The sequence below is a fragment of the Nipponia nippon genome, unplaced genomic scaffold, assembly GCF_047370975.1.
Source record: "Nipponia nippon isolate SJK-2023a ecotype South Korea unplaced genomic scaffold, ASM4737097v1 scaffold_7, whole genome shotgun sequence".
Lineage (NCBI taxonomy): Eukaryota > Metazoa > Chordata > Aves > Pelecaniformes > Threskiornithidae > Nipponia > Nipponia nippon.
Genome location: NW_028262391.1, coordinates 31,633,492 through 31,659,826, shown reverse-complemented (window position 1 = coordinate 31,659,826; position 26,335 = coordinate 31,633,492). Strand labels below are relative to the sequence as shown.

At 56.9% G+C, this 26,335-nt stretch overlaps 2 protein-coding genes across 6 annotated transcripts in view; both read right to left on the bottom strand.

Moving 5' to 3' along the window:
• The window catches only part of RIPOR1 (RHO family interacting cell polarization regulator 1), a 32,000-nt gene extending 22,633 nt beyond the window's left edge, over positions 1-9,367 (bottom strand). For 2 of the 3 annotated variants that reach the window (XM_087738467.1, XM_087738466.1), the window contains exon 1: positions 1,307-1,451. In XM_087738467.1, coding sequence (XP_087594593.1) covers positions 1,307-1,448 — 142 coding nt within the window. In that variant the 5' untranslated portion in view covers positions 1,449-1,451. Of the gene's footprint in view, positions 1-1,306; positions 1,452-9,228 lie in introns of those variants that run through there. The other variant, XM_087738469.1, reaches the window with a different exon arrangement.
• Positions 9,368-9,412: 45 nt separating this feature from the next.
• LOC104017478 (uncharacterized) lies at positions 9,413-20,117 on the bottom strand. 3 transcript variants are annotated; one of them, XM_087738482.1, is made up of 8 exons: positions 19,914-20,117; positions 17,766-17,817; positions 16,712-16,902; positions 16,192-16,350; positions 15,780-15,890; positions 14,971-15,064; positions 10,364-10,623; positions 9,413-9,671 (listed from the first exon to the last, which is right to left on the bottom strand). In XM_087738482.1, exons 1-8 carry the CDS (start codon positions 20,058-20,060, stop codon positions 9,558-9,560), a joined length of 1,128 nt encoding a protein of 375 aa, XP_087594608.1. In that variant the 5' UTR covers positions 20,061-20,117; the 3' UTR covers positions 9,413-9,557. The 3 variants fall into 3 exon arrangements, with proteins under 3 accessions (XP_087594608.1, XP_087594609.1, XP_087594610.1); XM_087738483.1 differs by lacking the exon at positions 10,364-10,623 and having other exon boundaries at positions 9,436-9,671; positions 19,914-20,115; XM_087738484.1 differs by lacking the exons at positions 9,413-9,671; positions 10,364-10,623 and having other exon boundaries at positions 14,761-15,064; positions 19,914-20,114.
• Positions 20,118-26,335: the final 6,218 nt, after the last annotated feature.

Genomic DNA, 26,335 nt, shown 5'->3' with positions numbered 1-26,335 from the left:
CCCATCGCTGCCCACATTCCCATGCTCAACCCCATCATGTTGTGTCCTCCACGGGGGCTCGGCCACCACCACCGCGCCAGCTCCCACCGCAGCTCCTCTCCACCCGGGGGGACATGGCAATGCATCGGGGACCTCCACCAGCTGAGAGCAGGCAACGCCGCCAGCAGCAAACCCTGTGCTGCCTGATTTTGCATGGCGTCATAGCCTCACGCCCCAGCCCTGCCCAGGGGACATAGCAAGGTTGCTCTTCAGCCACCCGCCAGGAGACAGGTCCTCAGCCAACATGGGGCTTATAGGAAGGCCAGGACTTCCTGGTGGCCTCAGCAGTCTCCTCTGGGAATCTGGCAAGGGTAAAACCTGCTGAGGCTGTTTGCAAGCCCTGGGACGGCCGCAGGTGCGGCAGGGAAAGAGTTAATGGTGCGAGGCCTTCCCAAGCACTTCTTGGCAGGCTGGGGAGGGCTGGGAGATAGGAGGATCGGGCCAGCAACAAAGCGAGATCTGTCTCATTAATTCCTCCGAGCATTCCTCCCTCCGTCACCCAGGAGGAGGAGGCAGCACCCAGCTGACATGGTGCACCCAGGTCCCTCGGGAGCTCCCCCCGGGGTCCTGCTTGGGTGCAAGGGGGGTGATGGGGGGGGGAGATGGGTGCAGCCTCTCCTCCGGGACCCAATGGCTCTGGCGTCCTGTGGATGCATGGGGAGGGCCCTATATGGACACAGGCAGCTTCCCCTTTGCCTCCCGTACCCCTGCCCAGCTGTCCCAAGGGAGACGGGGCAGGACACGGCTGAGGCCACTGGCTCCTCTGTGGCGTAAAACAAGCGGCGCCATCCCAAACCCGGGAGCAAAGCAGTGGCAGGAGGAGCCCACACACCCCAGACAGGGGCTGCGGAGGGACCGGGTGGCTTTGAGGGGGGTGCTGGGGTGCTTGCCCTGATATCCCGCAGTTGGGTGGTTCTCCAGGCATCTCCAGCCATGGTCCCAGCCCCGCTACAGGGTGCGGAGCAGCCTTCTGAAACGCAGGGCGATAGGGCGGAGGAGAGGAGGGAGTCCCTCGGCCGCGTCCCCACCCTCCCCGCCATGACTGAGCACCCGTCCTGCGCCCCTTCGGGTGCCCACCCTGGGGCCGGGCTGCGGGTGACAGACGAGGTCGCTGTCAGGCGGTGGCATGCGGCGACGTGGCCCCCCCCAGGGTGTAGCCCTGCTAAAGCCACCAACCCCACTCCCCCTTTATCCGCCCCCCCGTGACCGGCATCTCCCCTGGGGCAGGCAGCGTTGCCCAGGGTATGGAGGTGCTAGTGGCACTCACATGTCCCAGGAGAGGCAGGGGACGACGTGCAGGGCGAGAGCGGGCCTGGCTCGGTGCATCCCCTTTGTTCCACTCCCATGGACGGGGAGCAAGCAGGGAGTTTGTGCAGGCTCTTGGCAGCGCCCACCCCGGCTCTCTCCATGGAAACGCGGGAGCCATGTGATTTCGGCAGGAAACCACGGCACAGCCAGCGCCAATGGCGGCTGCATGGCTGGGAGCGCCTCCCTCCCTGAGGAGACAGCTGCCGCCACCACCATTGCCGCCACTGCCATCGCCACCACCACCACCACCACCGTGCAGGGGTCCTGTCCCCACCGACCCAGCCCACCGGTGCATCGGCATCTCCCGGGGGTCCGCCAACCCTACGGAGAGCTGGAGCGGGATGCCTGCACCCCGTTCCCAGCCCTGCCTGTGCAGGCAGCCAGCACTCCCCTTTCCCCCAGGGAGATGGGATCATCCCAGCTTGATCGGACCCGGGCTGCTTGCCCTCCTGCGGGCACACGGCACCCGCAGCCTCTCCCTGCCAGGAAAGCAATGGCTGGAGCCGTCCCCACCAGGAGGGCCACTACAGCCTCCCAGGCTTCAGCTCTCCCTGAAAGACCCCAAGCACATAGCACAGCCCACTGATAGCAGGGACGGCATCGCTGGGCAGTGAAGTGACATGACCAAGGCTGTGCAGTCGGTCAGTGGCAGAGGCAGAACCAGCGCCCAAGCATCCTTGCTCCCAGCTCCGTGGTACCCAGTGCTCCATGCTGCCTTCACCCTCACCTCCTGACCCCAACTGTGCAAAGCAGGAGCCATTCTCAGACCTCTGCCAAGTGGCAAGTCCACCCTGAGAAAGCAAAGCATAGGCCCTGGCCCGCATTCCCCATCCCCACCAGCCTCCAGCCTCCACAGGGAAGGAGCAGAGGGGCGCTCCCAGCATCCCCAGCTAAGGGACGGGCAGCCCTGGTGCAAATGCAGGCTGCCACCCTGACGGATGCTGCGGTTACATGGTGCTGGCTTCCTCATGGAGCATCACAGCTGCTCTGGATCAGACCCTGCCCTGCCAGTCAAGGTCCTAAACCCTGACACCTCTGAGCATCCCTGGAGGTGGAGGGGAGGGAGGAAGCCACACTTTCCCAGCACCATGCCTGCTAGGGGGATGCACTCTGCTCCTCTCCTTTCTCCCAAGCCCATCTTTCTCCTGCCTGTCCTAGATCATATTGAATCGACCCAGTTTTAAATGGGACTGATGCCTTTGCAGCCCCGGTGAGACATCCTCCATGCAAGGACGAGACAATGCAGTGCTCCAGCCAGCCCCGTGATGCAAAAGCACTAATTAGACCAACGCCACGTCTCAGAGCTCAGCGGAGTAGGGCAATATCAGAGATGAGGAAATCATTGCACTGCTGTCACTCTCCTGGGCTGCACCAAGGAGCAGAGCACTGCTGCCAAGGACACCTGGTGAGAACCGGGGCGCCCCAGCTCCCAGCCCATCCCTGGCCTGGTTATGTGGAAGAAGCAGCTCTGCAAAGATGGGAGAGAGGACAGCAGGTCCTGTGGCTACCAGGGAAATGCCAAACCAAAGGGCCAACATGGACAGGCAGAAACGATGTCTGGATCCATCAATGCAGCTGCTTGATCAACTCAGGTCCCAATGCCATGCGGTCCCTGTCTCACCAGGGTGGCCCACCACATGCCTGGCGTGGTCAGCACCACTGTGCCATGCTGTCATCGCTTGATCCAGCATCCCGCATGGATCAAGTAGGGGGCTGGATCCCACCCACACCCTGTGGATAGTGTCATCACCTTGCCCACCCCCAAAAGCTCTCCAAGGGCAGCCAGGTCTTGTCGCATGGTCAAGGGAGTGAGGTTAGCTGGGGGAAGGCAGGAAACCTCTGCTAATGTAACTCAGCAGGTTGTGTGGACATTCAAAGTCCAAGTAGAGGTACTCTGCTGAGGTCTCAGGATTTGCCCCATGCAGACACTCTGCCAACATCCCTGCCAGGGCTCCCCCTGAAAAAATACGGGAGCAAGCTGACCCCGTGCAGCACTCAAAGGAAGCTCTTGGTGCACAGATTCGCTTGTGTCACCCTCTCCAAGTCCTTCCAGTGATACCAATTCTGGAGGCTCTCTGCCAACCTTCCAGACCTGCTGCTGCACCAGCAAGGTGGCCATGGGGACTCGGTCTGCACCCGCAACCGGCACAGTGTGGCAAAGCAGACACGTGGCAGTACCCACCCATGGCAGCTCTGCGTGGGTGCATCCGATCCTCCTCATGCCCCCAGCTTGGCTCGGTGGGCTGCCTAGTGCCCACCACAGCTTGCCTTGCCCACCCCAATTGAAGACCACCAAGCTGGTCCTACGCAATCCCCTGCAGCAAGATGGGTCTTTGGATACTGAGCATTTAGAATAGAATAGAATAGAATAGAATAGAATAGAATAGAATAGAATAGAATAGAATAGAATAGAGTATTTTCAGTTGCAAGGGACCTACAACAATCACCTAGTCCAACCGCTTCATCACTTCAGGGCTGACAAAAGTTAAGGCATGATATTAAGAATATTGTCCACGTGTCTCTTAAACACTGACAGGCTTGGGGCATCAACCACCTCTCCAGGAAGCCTGTTCCATGGTTTGACCACCCTCTCGGTAAAGATTTAGGGTACCTGGAGGTGGAATGACCCTCACCACCACATTTCACTTACCTATGCATCACCATTGCAAGGTAAAATACCATTCCTGGCCTCTGCCAGGATGGGGAGCAGCTGTATCACTCTGCAGACATCAGGAGAGGGGACTGCGCTGAGGCTGGGGCCACCAGGGCTGCCTGCAGCACTCCTCCCCTCAGCCACACGCCTGCCTGCCCTGCCAGACTGGGTACGTTGAGCTAAACACTCCCTCTGCCAAGGCTTGGGCTGGCACACCACATGGGCTATTTTAGGTCACCGGGAGCTTGCTTGGTGCAGACCAGCTTTGCAAACAAAAGCAAGGGCAGGCTCAGCACCCGAGTCCCCGCAGCACCCCGCTGCCTGCCTGCTCCCCAACCCCCCCCCTCCGGGTTTTAGGAGGGAGGATGCCCACCAGCAGGCAGGGGTTAACCTTCCCAGCATGGATAGGATACTCCTCCATGGGAGGAGGCTTCCCAGCAGTCCATGCCCACGCTGGGCAGTTGGGTGCTGGTGCAGGCTTGTGTCCCTGAGCGCAAGGGCACCCTGTCTGAGCACTGGCTGGCATTACCCAGCGCCTCCCAGCACAGGAGCACACCTTGCTGGAGCCTGGTGACCCAGGACCACCCTAAGCACATTCCCCTCTCCCTGGCTGCTTCAGCAACCGGCTGTGCCAGCTGCCTGCATCTGCCTGCCGTGATGCAGAGAAAGGTCTAAGCCATCAGCAGACCCCTACGCCGCGGGTCTCTGCCCAAATTGCTCTTCTCACTGCAGGCTGGGCCTGGAGCCATGTCTTCCTCTCCCCTCTCTCCAGAGGGCAGGAGGCCAGCTCTTGGCTCCAGGCCTGCCTCCCTCCACGGCCGCCCTGGAGCTGCTGCGTGCTCAGCATTCCTGCTCAGCGTTGGAGCAAGGCGCTAAGCGCAGGCCGGAGCTTCCAGCCTTGCACCAGGACAGCCACACGTGCTGAGCACACTCGGAGCTCGGCCACCAACCCCAAGAGCAGCTGAGGTGCCTGAGCTCGGCAGAGCCTGCCGCCATCCCTGCCACAGGCTTGGAGCTGAGCGTCCCTGCATCCTGGCGCTGGGCTCCTCATCCCTTCAGGTGTGTGTTTTTGGGGAGCACAACCTGGGAAAAAGCTAAGGGAGCCAGGGTGGTGCTGATGCAGCGTGAGCAATGGGAGCCGCCGCTCCAGCTGACTCACCGGAGCCTCAGCTGCGCTCGGGAACTGGCCGGCAGCAGGAAAGTCTGTGCCAGCAGGTCCTCTGAGCTCTGCTGGAAACCATTCCCTGGCGCGCTCGGGGCCAGTGCTCAGCAGCAGCAGTCTGGGGCGCAGCCCTGACACAGCCCATCCCTCTCCATGGGGCAGAGCCACCTGTCCCAGCACTTTGCCTGCCCGTGGGGTTGGGAGAAGGGAGATGAGGACATCCCTGGAGCAGCCACAAACCTGCTTGGTGTTCACTGGCACTGGGTCAGCTCACCCAGACTCTCTGGCTGGCAAACAAGCACCCAAGCCTGGGCTTTGTAGCAAAGCCAGCACATCCAGATTGCAACTGCATCAGATTCAGCCCCAGCATGGTCCAAGGAGGGCAAGGAGCTCCAGAAGGACACCATGGGCTAGTCCAGACTCCCTGGCCACCAGCCAGCTGACCCCTCTCTTAATTCCCTTCACCATCGCAGGAAGGTGGCAGGCAGCATCTCCAAGCTCAGCCTCAGCTCAGCTTAGGAGGCTGACCATCCCCTGAGACCACATCACCTCCTGCAACCAGGCAGCTGTCCCTGCCTCAGCACGGTAGGAACCATTTCATGCACACCCTGGAGGAATCACTCCAAAGGTATTCATGATTCATAAGATTCCTGCAGCCCCTCAGGGACCATTCAACACCAAGCAGGAAAGCTGAGGTCATGGACAAGCCCAGCAACCAGCCTAGCTCAGCACACACGGCTGCTGGCAGGGAGGCTGGCATGACCGAACCACAGTGCGGCATCAGCAGCCTGAGGATTTGGCATCGTGGAGGGTAAAGCTCAGCCCATTGAGTCGGCTGCTGCATGAATACCTTGCCCCAAAGCTGGCCCAGGCCAGGCACGCCAGTGCCGTAGGAGATGCAAGAGGAAAAGGCAATTTGGAGAACAGGGTGCTTTGGCAGGGCTGTTTGCAAATGCATGCAAATGTGGTCCTCCCCAAGCAGCACAGAGGACCCCACGTGTACCCTGATCTGCTCCACGGTTGTCCCGGGCACAATGGAGGTGGGGTCCCTGTCCCCTCGTGAGCAGCACCCACTGCACCCAAAAGCACAGAGCGTCTCTGTGCGGGGTCAGCCAGTGGGCACCCACGTTGGTCTCCCAAGCACATGAAAGTACTCCCTGCAGCAAGCACCAGCCTTCAGCAAATGATCCCTCCCCTCCAAAGAAAACAACAAAGAAAATGCTGGTATGGGATTAAGGAAATGAAACCGGCTGCGGGTAAGCAAGGATAGGAAGTGGCTGTAATCATCTGCTGTCCCCGCTGGCCTGCAGCTCTCCCAGCCCAGATCCCACAGCAAGGCACATATAAACCCAAGGGGAAATCACGTGCTGGAGAGCGCGTCGGACAACTGGGAGGTTTCCAAGTGATCCTGGGTCCTGGAGGGGGACAAGCACCCAGCAACCCTCCGTGCACCCAAGCCTGGCACTCCCATGCTGGGTCCATCCCTGCAGAAGAGAAGATGCAGGGAGACCTCCTGACACCACAAGCTGCGCTCTGGTCCTGAAGCTGGCACCAGGAGATGGCATCTCAGGAGCTTTGCCCTCATCCTGCATCTATTCTGCCTGTTCTGTGATGCTGGTCCAAATTGGTCCCTGCTGGGAACGGTGTCCCTGGAGGAAAGCTGTGGCAGCCAAACAGGTAGACCGAGGGTAAAACTAGTTGCTAAAAGCCACCAGTGGGGCAGGGGTAGCAGAGGGGGGACACGCTGGTAGCACAGATCCTGCCCCATCCTCCCCACCCAAATGATGCTCCCCTGAGCCTTAGGATGGGGCGGAAGCGGACCAATTCTGGCTGTCCACAGGCTAGGTCCCCTTTCACATGCCTCTAGCACACGTGTCGATGCCACCAGCCCCAGGCCATGGCTCCAGCTGGTCTCTCCCGTATCTGTCACATGCCCTGGTGCACTGGGGCCAGCTCTGTTTACATGTGCAAGTCTCATATTCTCCTGCCGGGGATGAGTCAGGCTTCCCTCTGACACCCCGCTGAGGCAGCAGTGTCAGGGCCCTGGCGCTGCGTCACCAGCTGGCATTTGCCTTCCCACCGGCACAAGGCTGGGGAATGGCTGGAAAAGGCTCGCACAGCCCTCTGCTTTCCATCCTGCTCGGAGCCATCTGCACGGAAGGCGCTGGAGGCTGGAGCTCGCTGCCAGGAAGCTCTCCCTGGCTCGGCTCCACTGGGCCGGCTTCCTTCCCCTCCACCCCACAGACACGTCATGGATCAGCGCGGCAGGGTCAAGCCCTAAGCAAGCCTCAGCCCCTTCCAGAAGGTCTCGTGGGTGGGATGGCCAAGGTGCTGCTGAGGAACCCCCATGTCTGCAAAGTCTTGAGGTGCTGGGGTGTCTCCTGGGGTGCCAGCTTACAGAAGAAGAAGGTTCCCTGGATTTGGGACCACTGGGGATAGAGGCTGGAGCTCAAAGGGGGAGCCAGCCCACTTGCTGTGCTGGCCCAGGAGCTAATGCTGCCTACCGAGCTGGCACTGGACTTGGGGGGGTGGCAAGGTGGGTGCCAGGGACGTGCCACCGCCCTGCCTGTGCGCAGTTCCCCCCGTGGGAACCAGCAGCCTGTCCCCTCAAGAGGGTCCCCAGCTGAGCTGCAGTGAGGGCAGCATCCCTGGCCCTTCTCCAGGGGGACACCCAGAGCATTCCCCACCCACATCCAGCTCCCCCTACCCTTCTATTGCTCCCAGCCCTTGCTTTCTGCTCCTTCTTCCCCACATATCCCAGAGTCAGGACAGCTCTCCCTCTCCGGAGAGAGACCTTTCTCCTTTGCTTCCAGCTTTCTCAGGGTGGGAAAAGAGCCTCGAGGCTCCTTTTCAGATCCCCCCATCTGCGTCCCCCTCACTGTGCCCAGGGCTGGGAGCGGGCTGGCTCCACGTGAGCACAATAACAAGAAGTAAGTTGGAGCTGTTGGGAAGGAGCGATGTTCCCAGATGGTATGCAGCCCTGACAGCACTGGCTCTGCTTTAAAGGGTAACTTTATCCTGTAATAACAAACAAGAGGAGCCAAGTTCCTCCCCAGCATCACTTCCCTGGCCCCGAGGAGAGGGACACCAGGGAGGGAGCTCATTGAAATGAGCTTGGATCTTGTTCTTGCCATCACGGGGGCTCAGCCCTCTCCCTGAAGCCAACAATGGGGGAAGGATGCTCAATGGGAGCAGGGCTGGGACCTGAGTGGGCATCCAGGCCATACTGCTCTGCATCCCCAGCAAAGGCTGGGACGCAAACCCTGTGGCTGGAGAGGATGGGATGGTACCTGCTGGTCTCCCGGGACATCCCTGAAGTCCCCGTGCCACTCACAGGGTTTGCACAGATGCATTTGGGTGATGACGTGCTGGGGAGCAAGGGGACAACCCCTCTAGCGAGCCCTGTCCTGCAGGCGAGCAGCAGGAAGGCTCCCCCAGCCCATGGCATCCCTGGGCAGCTTAACCCCATCCGCCAGCCCCGCAGCCCCCTGTGCACACTCACGACACCAGACAGGCACGCCAGCAGCTCGGCATAGTGCCAGCACCGGGTGCAACCTCCTGGGAACTTGTTCTGCGACAGCTGGAAATTCAGGCCCAGCCGGTGCCGAGGGACAGGCAGGGAGAGGCTGACCTGCACCAAGCCCCCCGGCAGGACCCTTCAAAGCAGGACTGGGTCCTGCAGCCGAGGACCTGCTCTGGCAGTGTTACCCCTTTCGTGGGCACTGCTGGGGGCAAAAGGCATGGGCATAAGCCCAGCTGTGGGAGGGAGGGCAAGCACCTCGCTGTAACCCACGCGTGCACATTCCTGTGCTGAGTTCAGGTGACAGCATGGCTTGCACAGCTCCCAGATGGGTGGCATTGGGTTTTTTGGATGATCCACATGTGTGGCTGTGCCAGGTCCCCAGGGCATGGAGGAGGATGGCCCAGACGACCTGCTGGTTTATGCTGGGGGTGCACATGGGACACTGGGGCGTGCAACGGGCATGTCAACATATGTGATGTATTTGCAGGAGAGCATGGAGCATCTCTGCATCACCCTGGCAGGCTCAGCGGCTGGGTGACCTACCTCTGCTCCTGCATGGACACCAATGCTTGGGCAAGGCGTCCCGTGGTGGCTGGCACTGGGGAGGACACGGCCCCAGCCTGTGCTGACAGGACACTGAGGTCCCCTGCCTGGCAGAAGAGAAGCGGAGGGACAATTTGGCAGAGTTCAGTTGCAGGAGAAGGTGGTGATCTGGAGAAGGTTGCTGAGATGTCTGTCTGATTTCCCCTTGCCCAGGGAGCGGCAGGTAGCACCTCCGGAGATCCTGGGGTTCAGTTAAACCCAAACTTCAAACGAAGCCAGTAAAGTACTGCAATTTTCTTCCTCAAGATGGATTTCCTCCAAACCAGTTATTAGGTTTTTGCGTTAAATCTGTGCAAAGCTGGTAAAGTTGCTGCCTCCATGGTGCCCCCCCTCCAGCAGACCAGGGTCACTTCCAGAGGAAGCACCAGGCAGGATCCGACCAGCTAAAAGGGGGAAGAGAGAGCAAGGAGGGAATCATCATCGGCACCTAAAGCCTTCAGGACCTTCTCTCCACACTGAGATGACAATGACAGCGTTCACCCTTTTCAAGGGTAGCTGTGGGAGACAACGCGGCTCAGGGGAGACCTGTGGGGGGGTACTGCTGGTCCCCAGGGAGGTAAAACCTGCAGCAAGTCCCCATACCAAACCATCCTCCCAGGGCAGCCATGGAGCCTTCCCAGCTCAGGCTGACTGGAGCAGAGAGCAGCAGGCCAGGCAGCAGCAGGTTAAAAGCTTGAGGTGGGACTTGCTGAGCTGCTTCCTCCCACTCAACAATAATACAGCAGAGGGAGAAGGGATGCACGGGGCGCTGCAGGGCCAGATAGCCACCAAGCAACCCTGGCCCAGCAGCTGCAGCGTGCTGGAGGAAGCCTCAGCACGTTATCTGCTGGCCCCACTTGGCTTCCTTGGCAGCCCTTGTGCTGCAGGGACCGGGATGTGCTTCCTCCTGAGCCGCGTTTCTCATGCACCCAGGCTGGGTCCCAGTACTTTGATGGCAGCCCTGGGCCCCAGCACCCTCCCAGCATTGCACCCCCCAGAGAGCTGCAGGTCCCCAGACAATCCAGCCTTCCCTGCCTCAGTCTACCCCACCATTGGTGGCTGCCCCATCCCCCCGTGCCATGGACGGTGCCCGCACCTTGGCAGAACAAAGAGCTGTTTTGGCTGGAAGAAGACTCCTGCCGAGGGGATCTCCAGGTCCTGGCTGAGGTCTCTGCAGTTCTTGTTGCCTCTGTTCCCGGTCCTTCCCCCGCCAGCGAAGATCTGCTGCACCTGGAGCTGCTGCAACCAGCTGCCCTGGCCACATTGACTGCTCTTCCGCTGGTGTCCCAGCGCTTCCTCGTGTGCTGGCTGTTTGTGACCTGCCTCCTGCCTGCTGCTCCACCTCCACAGTTGCATCTGTGTCACAGGAGCAGCCCTTTTCCGTTCCCAGTTTCCTCTTTTGCCCATCTCCTTCTGGAGTGAGCTTTGCCTTTCACAGGGGCTCTGCCTTCTGCTGTTTGCCCCACCTGGGCATGGGAGGTTGCCTCTCAAAATGGGTCTTGCCCTGATCCTGGCAAGTCCTGCCAGGACACCCCATGTCCTCCCCACTCCTGTCCTGACCCATGGACATGTCTGACCGCAGCTCCTGGTGCAACAAGTCTTTGGCAGTGGCTGTTGGTCTGAAAGAGGGTGGCTGGTGGAAGACCCTGGAAAATATGGGCCTTTCCCACCACCGAGATGTGCACTGAGGTTGGTCCCTGAAGCCTGGGCTCCCCAGAGCAGAGATGTGTTTGCCCCCAGATGCTACTACAGCCCCACAGGGGCTGGCAGAGGCAGCCTGAGATGCTCTGGGTGACAACCTCCCCATCCATGGGCCCTGGAAGTCCCCAGCCAGGTTCCCGTGCCCTTGTGCAGCCCCTGTGTGAAGGGTTCCCGAGGGGTTCTCCAGATTTCCCTACTGCCAGACCCAGCAGCCCCCTGTGGCAGTGACATGCATGTTACAGGACAGGCAATACACTGGTCCAGTTGGCACCTGTCCCCCAGCTTCAGAATAGAGATGGATCGGCTGCTAAAAGTACATGGATCCTAAATCATCCTTTCTCTGTCCCAGCTCGCCCATGCTCCCAAGGAGCTGCTAGATGGCCAGGTGGAGCTGGTGTTTCAAGTGCCTCCTGGGGCACGGTGCAAAGGACACAGGGCATGGTGCTCAGGGCTGCACATCATTACCATCACAGTGGGCAGGGGGGACGCTGAGGTTTGATGCTGCCCAGAGCCGGGAGATAAGCCTGACACAAAGGGCAAAGCCAGGAAAAGGGAGCGAGCGAGGCAGGAAACATCAGGCAGGAGAGGAAACAGGGAGATAATCAGCTGCATGAGCACAAACACCCGGAACTTGTGCAAAGGAAAAGCCGACACCATTTGGCAAGCATTTGAGCAGGGAGACCTGCCCGTCTGGCCCCTCACTGAGGCTTCTTGAGGAACACGTGTCCTGAAGCACCTTAAGGTGCTTGGGCATCTCTGGCCACCAAGTTACTGTGGCTGGCACAGTTCCTGGCAGCGCAGATCCAGCAAGTGCTCCCTGGGATGACCCTTGTCTTGGAGGGTGGAAGGATGGGCTCCTGGGGAGCAGCTGGCCTCACTTGTGATGGCAAAGACCTCACCAAGGGTGATTCCCAGTTGCAGAGGTCCAAGCTGGGTCGTACTGCCCCAGTCTCCTGTTGGCTTGAAAAATGGGATTGACTGACCTGCTGCCACTTGGCTCTCCATGGCAATTAGCCTGCTGTCCTGGCACCCGAAGGGAAGACCGCTGCACTAGGCTTCCTACAGGCTGGTGCTCATGGTGCTTCAATGCCCAGCAGCCCCTCAAGGTTTGTTCTCATCCTTAGCAGCTGGGCTTCTAGTAGTGCACTTCTTCCAGGGTAGACTTTACCTGCAGAGCTTCCCATTCCTCCTCTCACCACTTTTGGCACACAGGGCTACCCACGTCCTGGGTGACCTGCCCACACTGCCCCAGTTCCCAGGGGGGCAGAAAGAGATGCTCACGGATTTGTCAGCCTCCCAAGCTCAGCCAAAACTGTGCTGCCACAGCAGGTGGGCAGCCACCCTCTGTCACCAGCACTGTAGACCATCAGCCAAGCTGATGGAGCTTGTCCCAGCTTTCAGCAGTCCTGTTTCTCCCCGTATTCCCAGGGGAGCAGCTGCATCCATCTCATGGGGCTGGCAACGATGATGGGGGGGCTATAAGCTGCCTGCCAGCGATGGGACCTCTGGCATAGCTCATCTCCCAAGATCCAGCATGTGGCATGGGGCAGAAGGGAGAAACATGGAGACAGATGGGCATGGAGCCAGCCCACAGTGACTGGCCAGGCTCCAGCTGGCTTGTGCGGAGCAACTGGGGCAGGAGAACCTCTGCCAAGGGGCAGGAAGAGTGCTTGATGGAGGCTTCTCCACGTTTCTGAGCCAGCGCTGGGCTGAGCACAGACCTACAGCTGCAGGATCAGACCCTTCACCTCACCCTTCCTGTCCCTCAGCCATTCTTCACAAGGGATTTCGCTCCTCCCGCTGCCATCACAGTGCTGACAAATGCCCAGGTGGGCACTGACTCCTCCAGCCACAGATATGATGGGAAAGAAAAGAGCAAAGACGTGTGAGCATTTGCATGGGAAATCAGGTGGCTGGGAAGAGCCCAGATGGTTCAGAGCTTCCCCGAGGATGAAGCAGCCCTCAGCTGGGGCAGCAGCGTTGCTCCCCATCCCCAGCGCAGCTTGGTTTGTTTGGGCAGATGCTGAGCGCAGGAGGAGAAAGCTGAGGCCAGTGTCTCCCTGCCAGGGAGCACCCATGCAGCAGTGGGTGCCTTGCATGGGTATGGCTCCCCACAGTGGTGCTGGCAGCACCGTCTCCCGAGGGCCTTGGAAAGCACAGCACGGGCTTGGAAAAGTGCATGTCAGTCTGGGCATGAGGAAGACAATGAGCTCCAAACAGCCCGGGGGCTTGGCTTCCTTTAGCACAGCCAGGTGGGGCTTGGCATTAGCCCCGTGCCAGGGATGGGGCAGCAGAGCCCCAGCTCCAGGAGAGAAGTGGGATCCAGGTTGGACCCAGGTGTCCCAGCTCCTGGAATTGCTCCAGAAAGGACCTGCCCATCCATTATGGAAAGTGCCTGCAGAGTAAGGGAGCCCCTCTTCATGTGGGGATGCTCCCAGCAACCCTGAACTTCATAAGGACATCTTGCCTCTTCTTCTATCCGTGGCTGAGCACCTGGGTTGCTTGGGACCCCCAAGAAGGGGGTACAAGGATCTAGGGGTCCAAGCTCACAAGCTCTGGCAGCGCTGCTACCTCCAGCCATGGGCACCCCATTCCCAAGCCCAGGCTGGCACCCAGGTTGCAGATGCTCCCTGCTGTCCCCTTTCCCGGCCTTTCAAAAGTCTCAGCTACCAAAATGCCACTGGCTTGGGAGGAACTGGAGCTGGTGAAGAAGGAAAACTCACTGGTGCCTGTGACTCACCAGGCTGCGGGTGCCAGGGCTTGCTGGAGCTTGTTGGGGCACAGCTCACCTCAGCAGGGCAGAGACGTGGCCCCAGCCCAGCAGACTGCCCCAATGCTCTGTCTGCCTGGTGGTGGGGGGACTGCAGCATTTGTGCTCCTGGTTGGGAAATGAGGGCGCTCCTGTGCAGAGCAGCGCATGGCCTCAAGATTCCCAGCAAAGCTGGTGCTGCCAGGCAAGCCCCTGCCCCAGGGGAGAGGTACCACTCCAGAAGAGGTCAGACACAGAGGGACAGAGGTGCTGATCCTCCAGATGAGAAAGAGGAGGTGGTGGCCTCTGAGGAAAGGAGCAGTGGGTTTACCTCTCCTGAAAGCCAGGTTGCTCTGCCCACCTGAGACTAGGCAAGGTTTTGAAGGAGCCTAGGCATAGTTTTGAACGAGCCTCAGCTCCTTTTTCCCATATTCCCGCAAGGAGCAGCTCTTTCCAGAAATGGCAGAACACTCCTGGGAAACCGAGCACCACCCCAAAGTCCTTTTCTTTGTGGGTGTTACCACCTCCTGGGCAAATTCATGCAGCCCAGGGCTGTCTGACCCATGCAGAAGCCCAGAGGTTCTCAGCCTCTTCATCCTGCAGAAGTGCCATTCCCATGCTGTGCTTTCCTATGGGACTGGGTTTCCCCCACCCAGGGGTACCAAGCCCACTTGGGGCTCTACTGGGAAGGGCTGGCCTGGATCTGCAGAACTGGACTATGGTGCTACTGGTCCTCCCATTCCAGCCTCGAGGCTGCTCCCAAGGACACCGTGTCCAGCACAAAGTCCCCCCAAGAAGTCTGCAGCAAAGACACCATGCTTTGGGTGGAAGCATGGCAGAGACCAGACAGACCTGGGCACATTCAGCAGCCAGGGAGGACAGCAGGGCTTTGGGCTGGTTGCATGCCCCCAGGGACCTTCCTTTGGCTCAAAGCAGCCAAAGGCAAGGCAGGCAGACTGCTATAATGCCAGGTTATTTGTTTTTGCAAAGGCCAGCTCCAGGCCAGGGCAGAGACAATCTTGATGGGGGCACTGCAGCTGGGAGAAGGCACAAGTACTAATTGACTTTATTTATTAACAACATGAAGGCAGGGATCACAGGCTGCTCTGCACGCCTGGTGGTGAAGTCCCAAGTAGGTCCCTTGCAAACCACAGAGGGTTGAGCATCCTGGTGCTCCAGGACACTCAGAGAGTCCCCTGGCACTACGGGGTCCCTCGCAGGGACAGAGAGTGGTCACCAAGGAATAGCTTTACCTTCCCAGTTGAGCAGGGTCCCACTGTGTTTCTTAGAGAGGATCGGCAGTACAGACAGCAGCCCCCGGACGCTTGTGTCCACCGTCAGGTCAGCCTGCAACAGGCACAAGCGAGGAGCAGGACTGAGACCCCATCATCATTTCCAGCCATCCACTGGCACCTGCTCCGCTCATGCGTGTTGGCAGCAAGGCTCCTTCCACCCATATCAAGTAGAGAGCCACGGGAGGTGGGATGGGTCCATTACATGGGAGGATGGTTGGGTATCTGCACGCTCACTGATGGCTTGGATGGAAAGCCAACTACAGGCTTAAACCAATAGGACACGTAAAGATCCCTGCTGCAAGAGGGATGCTGTGTGCTGCCTTCTCAAAACTCCAGGGTTGCAGGGATCACCCCCATCCCAAAACAGGGATCCTGCAGGATGAGTGGAGACCTCATGGACCTGCAGCTCTTCAAGGAAGGGAGCACAGGATGAGATGGTGCTGCTCCTCTCCTCCCTGCTCTGTTGGATTCAGGTTCTCTGCACATCTCCAGGCTGCCCAAAGCCTTTTTCCCCCTGAACAGGCCTCCTGCTGCTCACCATGGATATGTGCTGATGCTATATCCCAGGATGCACCCACATGTTCTGCAGTGGCCCAGCACAGTTGCAGGCAACTTGCAGCCTGAGAGGCAACTCATCATTTTCACATGGATCCCTTCTCCCGAGAGCCATCCCGGACACCCGAGGCACCTCCCGTGCTGCTGCAAGTTTGCAGGCATGGGTCTCCACCCATGGGGCCCCCGCCTTGACCTGCTCAGCCAAAACCCACCTCCTGGCTGCCCATGTCGGTTTTCACCCAGCCGGGGTGAAGTGCCACGCAGAGGATCCCATCTTCCCCATAGGTCAGAGCCTGGCACTTGGTAAGCATGTTGAGGGCAGCCTGGGGGAGGAAGGAAGCATCAGCCATGGGCAGTAGAAAGCTCCACGCACCAGACTCCCCTCCCATCGCTGCCTCATGGCAAGAGAGAAAAAGCAATGCCAGGTCTTCAAGAGATAGTGCCTGTGCCCCCTAGGTGGGCAGCAGCTGGGCATGGAGGTGTCCAGGGAGCCTGGGCAGTGATCAGCATGGATAAGTCCCTCCATCTCGCGATCTCAGGTGCTGCCCTGAGAGCACGCTTGGCAAGGGGCAGCTCTTACTCCCACCAAGCTCATGAGCATGGGCAGGTCCCCAGTCTCCGTACCTTGCTGCAGCGGTAGGAGATGACAGGCTTGAAGAAGGACTCGGGAGTTTTCTCAATGGACCCCATGACAGTGGAGATGTTGATGATGGCTGCCTTGCTGCAACTCAGTCCCTTTTCTGTGCTCTCCCGGGCAGCCTTCTTCAACAGGGGCAGGAATGCCTGGGGAGAAGAGCAATCTTGTGGGATGCCTGTGCCTTGAGCCAGCTTCACTTACGACAACTGCAACCCAGCCTGCCTACAGTGGGGAGGATGAGGAAGAAAAGCGGGAAGCCAAGACAGCCCAGGTGCTTTGCTGCAGTGGCCCTGCCTGCTCCCAGTTAGCCCAGCACAGCACAGGGGGGCTACAGAGGGCTTGGGCTGGGAGCACAGCCCTAGCACTGCCCCCTCCCTCCCACAGCCCCAGAAAACCTGGCAATGCACTCTGAGATCTCCACCGTGACCACAGGCAGCTCAGGCTACCCTCAAGCTGGGCTAAATTCCCCTTCCATGGTGAGCTCCATCCCCAGAGCTTCATCCATACCTGGGCCATCAGCATTGGCCCCACTGCATTGGTCTTGTATGTCTTTATCATGTCTTCAGCATCTACTGTCTCCAGTGACGCCGTCGGGGTGTAGATGCCAGCGTTGTTTATTAGCAGGTTCAAGCCCATGCCATTCAACTTCCCCTCCACAATCTTTGCCACATCAGTAATAGCTGAGGGATTCGCAACATCTGCAGTGGAAAAGAACAGGGTTTGAGAGCCATGGGGACCACCCGGGGGGCCTGGGAGAAGAGGGAGGTTAAGATGCTGAGGAGCAGCTATGCATCTCGACCTGCGTGGCCTTCCATCTGTGGGCACCAGATGGTGCTGTGCAACCAGCTCAGAGCACCCCAGCACCCACAAGCCCCAACTCATCCCAAAACTGCCTCCTCCACCCTGCACAGGGTGCCCACTACCAGCAGCTGAAGGACCCTGCCCTGGGACAGTCCACCAGACAAAGCCACGCTGGGGACAGCCCTGTGGTGGCAAAGCGCTGCTGTGACTCTCATGCTGTGTCAGGCACCAGCAGCCACGGCCTCCTGTTAGGGGACGAAGTCCATTCCTGAGCAAGCTCTGGAGAACCCAGGGCAGTCTTGGGATGGGGGGACGGGACGATCCCCATGGGGGCTGTGCTGGGACCTGCTGCGGGATGGCTCTGCAAGGTCCTACAGCTCCTGCCCAGGCTCTGGGCCGAACGATTCTATGATTTCTACAGGAGCTGCCTTCCTCCTGGAGCCCTCCTGGTCTCACCTAGGACTTGGGATCAAGGCAGCTCAGCTGCATGGCAAAGCAAGGACATGGCCTTGGGGAGCTGGAGGCCACTCAGGATGGGTCTCAAGAACCTCCTGGTCCTGTGGCCAGAGGGCAAGGAGGCTCCAGGGAACAGGGTACTGGGGCTGAGATAGGTCTGGAGAAGCTGGGCTTTTGGCAGCAGGACTCGAAGCAGTTCTGAAGAACTGGATCCCCATGTAGAGCCTGAAGGCAGGGAAGGAGAAAAGGGGCAAGAGTGGCCAGCAGCCACAAATTTACCAGCTCAGAGGCAGAGCGCACCTACCCAGCTTCACAAGAACCAGGTTTGGGTGTTTGGATGCCAGGTCTCTCAGCTCCTACAAAGAGAGACATGGAAACAATAAGCATGAGGCAGAGGCGATGCCAAGCATCATCCTGGGGCACCAGTGATGGTCCACCCTGAGGGAAACATCTTCCAGATGTTAATCAGCGCTTGTGAATGGCTGGACTGGGGACCTGCCTAGGTTTTCGGGCTTCTTCTAGGCTCCACAAAGCAATGCGCATGTGCTCAGAGCGCGACACAGTCACAACTGCAAGATACTATGGGCACTCTCCCAAAGGGTCTACGTGCACAACCCAGCCAGAGCCACAGCAAAGGATGAGAGCAAACTATTAAGGACCAGCTCACCTGGGAAATGATGCAACCTGGCCAGGGATATGACCAGAATTGCCTCCCAGAAGCTGCTGGAAGTGAGATAGAGGAGGAAGGGCTGTGAGTGCCAACATCAGACTTGATATTTGGGGAAGTCATATCTGGATCCAAATAGCCCAGTCCCAGGATCCACTCTGCTCTGGACACTACATCATACCCACTCAAGTGAAATAAGCACTTTGCACATTTTTATTAATTATTTTCACCAAACACTGAGGATTCAGAAGCCAAAAGGGACTATTACTTTTAGAACTAAAAACCTCTTACAAACAAGCCCACAGAGAATGCTACAGGGGAAACATAAATTGGTGGCTTCTTGTGAAGGGACACTTCCCCTGGGACTCGTCCTACCAGCGTGGAGCGGGAAAGCTGCTGGCGCTGGCTGTCGTTCACCTTCAGTTACCTCTGGGTTTCCCCACCAGGCCCCATGTTCCCACATTCCCCCTGGGCACAGGAAATGATGGAAAATCCATCTAAATGGTTTGTGATGGCCAACAGACATTTCTCCTCCCCTGTTTTGCCCAGCTGCTAGCCTCTACAGCCTCACACCATCCCAGCTAAGTCCAGCCTCACCCGCCCCAACACCTGGTCCAGACACAAAGGTGCAGGAGGAGCCATGCGGCTCCTGCGGTGGCACCAGCCTGATGGAGAATCACTCTGTCCACAGTCTCCTGCGGTCATGGACTTCAGCAGCAACACCGTGAAGATGCTGCCCTCACCCTACCACAGCTGGACAAGGCTTAGAGAAGCAATCCCATGGTTGAGAGCGATGTACATGGATCACCTGGGGGAAACTGGCTCCGGTCCAGCCCTGCTGACGCCTGATGAATCCTCTGATCTCATCATTGCCTGAGCCCAGCAAGTTGTGGGGGGAAGAACGAGGCAAAAATAAGAGACCTGAGCTAGCTTTGTCTCAGCCAGCTTCGGCACCAGCACCAGCAGGAGCTGGGCACCCCAGGGCTGGCAGCAGTGTAGATTCTCACTGCACTGTGAATACTCCTGAGCCAGAGTAACTCCGGCAGTGAGCACACAAAGAGCATCTCAAGGACTTCCTAAGACATGATCCCTGCACACAGCCAAGCTGCGAGAAGATGCAGCGAACAAATCAGCTGGAGCCAGGATCTATCAGAGAGTAAACATCTCCCTGCTGGTAGTTCAGTGGGTCACAGTAAGCACAGGAGAACCAAAGCTGGGCCTAAGGAAAGCTGGAAGCACGGTGATGCTTTGCTCCTGTGATTTCCTGCTGAAGCAACACATGTAAGTCTCTCCCATTTTAGTGAAGTGGAAAGCAGGGGAAGGAGGATCCTCCAGCAGCTTTCAGGCTCCACCAGTTAATGAACCCCCGGATTTTGCAGAGACCAGTAACATGTCGCAGAACTGGCCAGAGCAGCATTGCTGCAATTCACAACAGCTCAACCAGCCACAACCACCGAGTCCGACCCTGCTCAGATGCAACTCTGTGAGCCGGCAGCGTGCCTGCGGCGCATTGGCAAAGGCTTGGCACAGGCAGGCTGGCTGGGGCGCAGCCAACACAGCCTCAAATAGCCCAGCAGCGTGGTTTTAAGGGTGGCACGGCTTATTTTTCACCCACTGCACAGCGGACCTTCAGAAGACTTTCACGCTGGGCAGGGCATGGCGCAAACACAAGGTCCCCTGCGACCGCAGTGCCTTTTTGACATCGGTGAAGCTACCCGAGCAGGTCACCAATGCTATCTGCCTGCACCCAAGGGTGCTGCCGACGCCCCCCCGCCCCGCACTGACCTGGGCCCGCGGTCCGTCGGGGTCCCGGCACGTCGCAAAGATCCAGGCTGGCGGTCGCGGTGCCCCCAGCAGCTGCTTCACCAGCTCCAGCCCGATACCGCGGTTGGAGCCGGTCAGCAGCACCGTGCGAGCCCGCAGCGCCGCCATCGCCGCCCTCCCCGGGCCCCGCGGGGCGGGTCCGGCCGGGCGCCACCTCCCCGGCCCCGGGCTGGCCGGCAGCGGGCTTGCCCCACCACCGCGAGGGTGTGGGGGTGTATTTTTTCCTTCCCATCTAATATTCAGTACAAACACACCAACCGCAGCCCCCTCCCGGCGTCCCCGCCTGCCCCGGCGTCCCTGCGGGAAGGAGCGCCGGCTCCCGGAGCGATGCTTAGTGGGGGCTGGAGGGGACCCCCATCTCTTCCCAAGGCTGGGGTGCAGGGGAGAAGGCTTACAGCACTTCTTCGGTGGTGTCTTCAGCACCTTTGGCATAGCAATGCGATTTTTTTCCCCTAGATTGGGGGGGGACGGGGGGACGGGGACGACACGGACACACACGACACGACACGACACGACACGACACGACACGACACGACACGACACGACACGACACGACACGACACGACAACCCCTAATCCCAGCATTGACCTAATTTATCAGGGAGGTACCAAATCCCTCAGAGATGCTCTTTATCACCTGCCCAGAAATGCACCTGATTTGGCTCTCTCCATGATGATCAGATGCGATAAATTGGGTAAGTAGGCTGCAGTTTGGTAATGGAGGTGTTTTGGGGGATTTTTCTTGTTGTTTTTGTTGATGGGTGTCAGGTACCTGGTTCAACAGCTGGACCAAGGGCATGGAAAGCAATAAAGCAAGGAAAAGGTTTGGTGGCAGCTAGGGGTGGGAAAATGGGGCACGAGGGGAAAGGGAAAACAGAAAAGAGACCATCAGGATCAGCTGGAGGACTGTGTCTGGAGGGGACCTGCATGTATCAGCTCTACTGCCAGTCTGGAGGTGGGTGTTGATGTTTTATTTTCAATAATTATGTGGAAAACCAGATGCACAAAGAACATTAAAATCCCGTTATGGTGAGTGCACAGCCAGGAGCTCAACAGTGAAGTAACGACTGAGCAACTCTGATTTATATAAGCATCATTATTTCTGTTGCTTATTTTCATCCTTGTTTGACAAACACTAGACAAAACATTTCTGATACTGATAAATAAATCAGAAAATAAATTATGATATCGTATCAACCTGGTGATAGCATCAGATGATTTGTGCTAACTTAATCCTGCTTTACCACAGCTCAACTACACGGCTATGCCTCTGCTCCCCAGTTTGCCTTAGGATATAAACATGCTTTGAGAAACTTTCAGTTTTGAACAGCAATACAGAAATTGGAATTTACTGGGAATAAATCTTTGATTATGCCAATAAACTGTAAGCGGAAACCTGCCTTATAGCATATATTTGAATTAAAGGCCCCATTCTCCTTTTCCTGCCTCATTCTGTGCTCAGGCCATCAATTAGGTGATTTGTCACCAGAAGCACCACTCCATCTGTTGCAAAGATTGGCAGATACGTAGCAAATGGGGACAGAGGGGTACAAACAAATGGTCATGGTGAACCACACTGAGGTATGGGGTTTTGGCCACCTATTCCACACGGATCCTGCACACTGCAGGCAAATTACATTAGCCAGCACTTCCTAGGTGATTGCTTCACAGAGCCCTGAAAATGGGGATCCCCTGTGATCTGCTGTGTAGAAACAGTTAATGTGCAGCCACAGCTGAAGTCAGTAGGAGCCTGTTCCGAATATAAATGTGAACTGTAAACAAAGACAAGCTCTAAGTATCTGTAATTGGATACTTCCCAAACTTCCCCATACGGCCATTGCTTGACCCACTTTTATGTTTCAGTTCCCCATGTACAAAACAGGGGATTATCAATTTTTTTTTTAAAACCTTGTTAGGTAAATGTTGTGAGGCTTCCAGAAGGTAATAGAGAGAAATGCAACCAAAAAAAAAAAGCTTACCTGAGTGCTTTGGTTTCTCTACAACAAGCCTTGGTAAATTCCTGCTGCCTGGTAAAGCCTGATTCTGATATTACCGAATTTTGGAGCACTTGAGTGTATAAATACGAGCATGTTGCACCTGTTTGCTGCCACGCTGCCCTCAGCCCACACCTAACCTTGGTGGGCACTGGTGTCTTCTGGACACAGCCTTGGTGTCTCCAAAAACTCCTCCCTGCCCACTGTGAGAGCCACCTCTCCATGCAGCAGCCCTTGGGGTGGTCCACCTGACCCTCACAACTAACGTCCTGTCCTGCTGCATCCCTTAGAAATGGGACATGAAGCTGAGATGTTCCCTACAGAGGAACGAGTCCCACTGCAGGCTTAAGAATTTTTTCTGTGTCTTATATTGGTGTGTTTCTTAGGATGTCAGTCAAACATCCAGGTCCTACCAGTTGTGAGGCTGGGCTCTCATCACAGAGCAGCTGGTGCGGTAATGCAGTTCTAGGAGGAGGGTCATATATTTTGGCTTTAGCAAAGAAGATGGGCTGCGAAGTTGTTTTCTTCCCAGGACTGTGTCCACCCATCAGGTGATAAAGCGCTCTTTTTAGCCCTGCCTCCTTCTCTCACTCCAACATGTAGATGTCAAACCAAGCCACCCGCAAGCTGGTCATTTAGCCTGTGCCCTAGTATTTCTGAGATGGGGCATATCTCCGTGCCACATAGCAGACCCCATTCTCAGGCATCCCTGTTAGCAAATATAATAGTGGGAAAGCAAATTTGTCCTGCTTGGTGGTTCTGAGGTCCCTCTTCAGGGCATCATGCTGAAAAAGGAAGGATAACCCAGCCAAATGCCCCCAGAGGGTGGCAGAAAAGAGACCAGTGGGGATCTGCGGTGCCCCCATCAGCCCTGGCAATGTGGCTCTGTCCCCATGGTCAACTGTCAGTGCTGCCAGCACTGCTGCACCCAGGTAGCTGAGGCCTCTTGACTGCTCTCATGAGAGGAATATCCCCAGAAAAATGCTTCTGAACCCAGTTTGAGGCCCCTAGCTAACACTGGGTCCAAAGGCTGTGGCCCCAGTGAGGTTGCGTGGAGAGCCTGAGCATTTTAAATCCTCTTCTGGGAAAGATTTACTTGGAAAAAATCCCCTTTGCTGAGGTCTCTGCAGGGGTTCAAGGCTCTGCAGTTGCAGTGGGCTCTCCTGTTGTCCTCAATACCACTCAACCCTGGGTGTTAGACTGGATGGCCGTTGTGTCCAGGAGACTTCTCAGGCTCTGTGGGGACAGTCCTGCAGGGAACACGGCTGTGTGGCCTCTGCAATCCTAGGCGTAGGGTCAACAGCACTCAAACCACCTTTGCTTTTGTTTCTCATTTCTTGCGACGAGAAGTCAGCTCCTGTGAAACCAGTCTGCAGTGACCTAGCCAGAGCTTGTTGCACATCTCTTAGTGTTAGAGAGATGCTAATAGACAGAGACTTAGCAGGGAAGCCTCCGTCTCTGTGCTTTCTCCATGTACTTTTCCTGACAGTCCTAAAATGGGACCAGTACAGTCCAGTACCTTACAAGAATTCCATGGTCATTGAGCCAGCGTCTGTCTGTGGGCAACTGAATCAAGCTCACGGGCTCTGAAACTCAGTCCAAGTTGTTTGTGCTCCGTCTATACTCAGACTGTGAAAAGTACATTGGTCAACATTTTTTGAACTGTCAGGTTGGGAGGGGAAGCAAAAGATTTGGTTGTTTGCCTTTCCCCTCTCATCCCACTGCCTGGTCAGCAGTGCAGTGGGGCTTGAGCAGGCTTCCACCACCAGCTCAGCTGCGATGTGGATGGCTGTTCTGGGCAGGTGGTGGCTGTGTCCCTGCACCCTGCCCAAGTACAGCAGCATTGAAGGAAAGCGAGCTCCTCTGTGCTTTCTCCCACAAGTAGAGAATCCCCCCATCCTGCTCTGCCCACTTGTCCCTGGGTCTGGTGTATGAATGCAGGGAGTGAAGGTGTTTTCTCCGCTTTGTGCCTCTCGGCATTGTGTTCGACTCCCGTCAGCACTAATCATCCAGCCGAGCTTCCATCTAAGCTTCTGTGCCTGCTATTTCCAATTAGATGGTTTGAGGTCTTCAGAAATGCTTTGCTTAGAGGAAAACCCTGGCTCAGGGGCTTTGGTGGGATTCTCTGGAGTCTGGACCAGAGAACCCACCGTAAGCTTGGGAAAGGAGGAATGTCTTTACTCCCTGCCTGAGGTAGCCACAAGTGGCATATGGTTCCCCGTAGTCATCCAGAGGATCTTAAGAAACCCAGCAGTTCCCATAGCTGTCCTCTGCACCGGGAGGCTTGGAAACCTGCCTCAGCCTTGGTTTCTTCTCATGTTCAGACACCATTTGCTATGCCAGGGTCCTGAGTGCTTTGCATCTGCTTTCCCTGCTGCCGGTGGTTTGGGTTCCTGGGCTCAAGGCCAGCTCTGATATAAAGCAGGTGTAACCTGGATCAGTCTGTTGGGAAAACAGCAAAGCTATGAAAAAGGGCCATGAGAAGCTTTCCTTGGGACATCCTCGCTTTGCTTGGGAGCTGCATTTAAGCTCAGGCTCTCACCCTCAGTCCCTGCAGGATCCCTTCACAATGGGGTGTCACTAGTCCTCGTCAGCCAAAAAGAAAATGAGTCAGGGAGAGTGGACATGACTTGCCCAGCTTCAGTTACAGGGCTGGGTAGGTCTCACCCCACCCCTTGATTAGCTGTTCATTCATCACTGTCTATCTATTGATTCTTCAGAAAGTGAATAATATGTGACTACATGGCCGGAAACAGCCCTGAATTCATCGTGGAGCAAATAGGCTTGATAAATAGTAGTTTATTCTTACTTACACAGTAGATTAAATGTACTAAAGGTAATTGTGCCACACACCCATTCCTCTGGCTAGCAAAGAAAAGCGTATTTCTCAATACTACTCTAAGCAACACTGTCATTGCCCTTTGTGCAAACATCTAGGTGAGTGTGAACACACCTCAGCTTTCAGCAACTGATAGTGGAGGAGATGGGACTGTGTCTTGGAAAATTGGCTCTGACTCTTCCTAGCTTGGTGAGATCGAAAGCATCCATATGTGAAATACGACTGAGGTGTTATGAGAGAGGAGTATACAGAAGGACCTTAATGCTCATCTTAAGGTTTAGACCATGGAAAAACATTTCAGAGCAAACGAACCATCTGAATCCCTTCTCAGGAGCTGGTCTGAGGTCCCTTCCAGAGGCTTGGGGACAGCAGCAGCACTTGTGAAGAGGCTGGGTATTGAGCCAGGCAAGGCTTGTTGTTTTCCCCTCTGCCTCTTCACACCAGGTTGGACTCTGACCCCTGGAGAAGCAGTGCTTGTTTAAACTCTAATGATCAACAATGCAGCATAAGGCCCCAGAGCAAGGTCAACGTTATAAAGTTACGACTCCAAAACAGTGGAAGGCTACAAAAATGTGATGACACAGCAAAAATAGGAGATTTAAAAGGTTAATTTTTTGTTCCTCATGCTGTCTGGTACTGAGGCACTGCAGAGGTTTCTAACAGACTGTGGGTGATGGCCTCATCCTCCATCTAGAAGAAGAAAACCATCGAAGTTTGTTTGGAGGAGCAGAGGTCTTGTGCAAATGGCATATATCGGCAAGTAGAGTTGTGGTCTGTGGTCATTAGAAAGTGAAAATATAGAAAAGGCTATTGAAATGACCTAACAGAGCCTGAAAGCCTGTCCTGCGATCTGGGAGGTGTGCTGAGGTGGGGAGAATTGTCAGGGTCCTCCATGAAAGATCAGTCTGAGACAGACAGCTGGAAGACCCAGAGATTTGTACTGTTGATATGCAGCAAGAATTTCTTAGACAAAAGGGGAAGGGCTCCCAGCCTGGCCCTGGGCTGATGGGCCTCTGGCCGTTGGGGCTGTGAATGTGTGGGGATATGACGCTCGTCTGGATGATCGCACTCCCCGTCTGGATGATCGCACTCTCCATGGTGACAGCCTGGGGCTGAGGAGGCTTGGCCCCACGGTGACATGTCCCCAGGCTGCTGTGATGTTCTTTTCCATGCCTTCCTAGATCCAGTGTTGGCAGGGCTGCCATTGCCTGTGGTCCTCCTCCCTGCCCCTGAGCGGCTCCAGAGCCTCCACCCCCATGCGCACAAAGGTGCAGACTTCAGAGCTGATCTTGGGGCTCCAGCACCAAATGCTCCTGCCTTCCCTGAGAGGGAGTACATCTGGGGGTACAGTGGGGGGACCTGGCCCTGCTGACCCTCCCCTGCACAGCCCAGTACCTTCTCCATCCCCATGTTGGTCTCCACCCAGCCAGGATGGATGGTCACACACAAGATGCCTGTGTCTTGGAGCTCCGCAGCCATGCACCTCGTCACCATGTTCTGGGCAGCCTGGAAGAGGCACCGTCGTGCCAGCATGACTCAGGGCACGGGTGG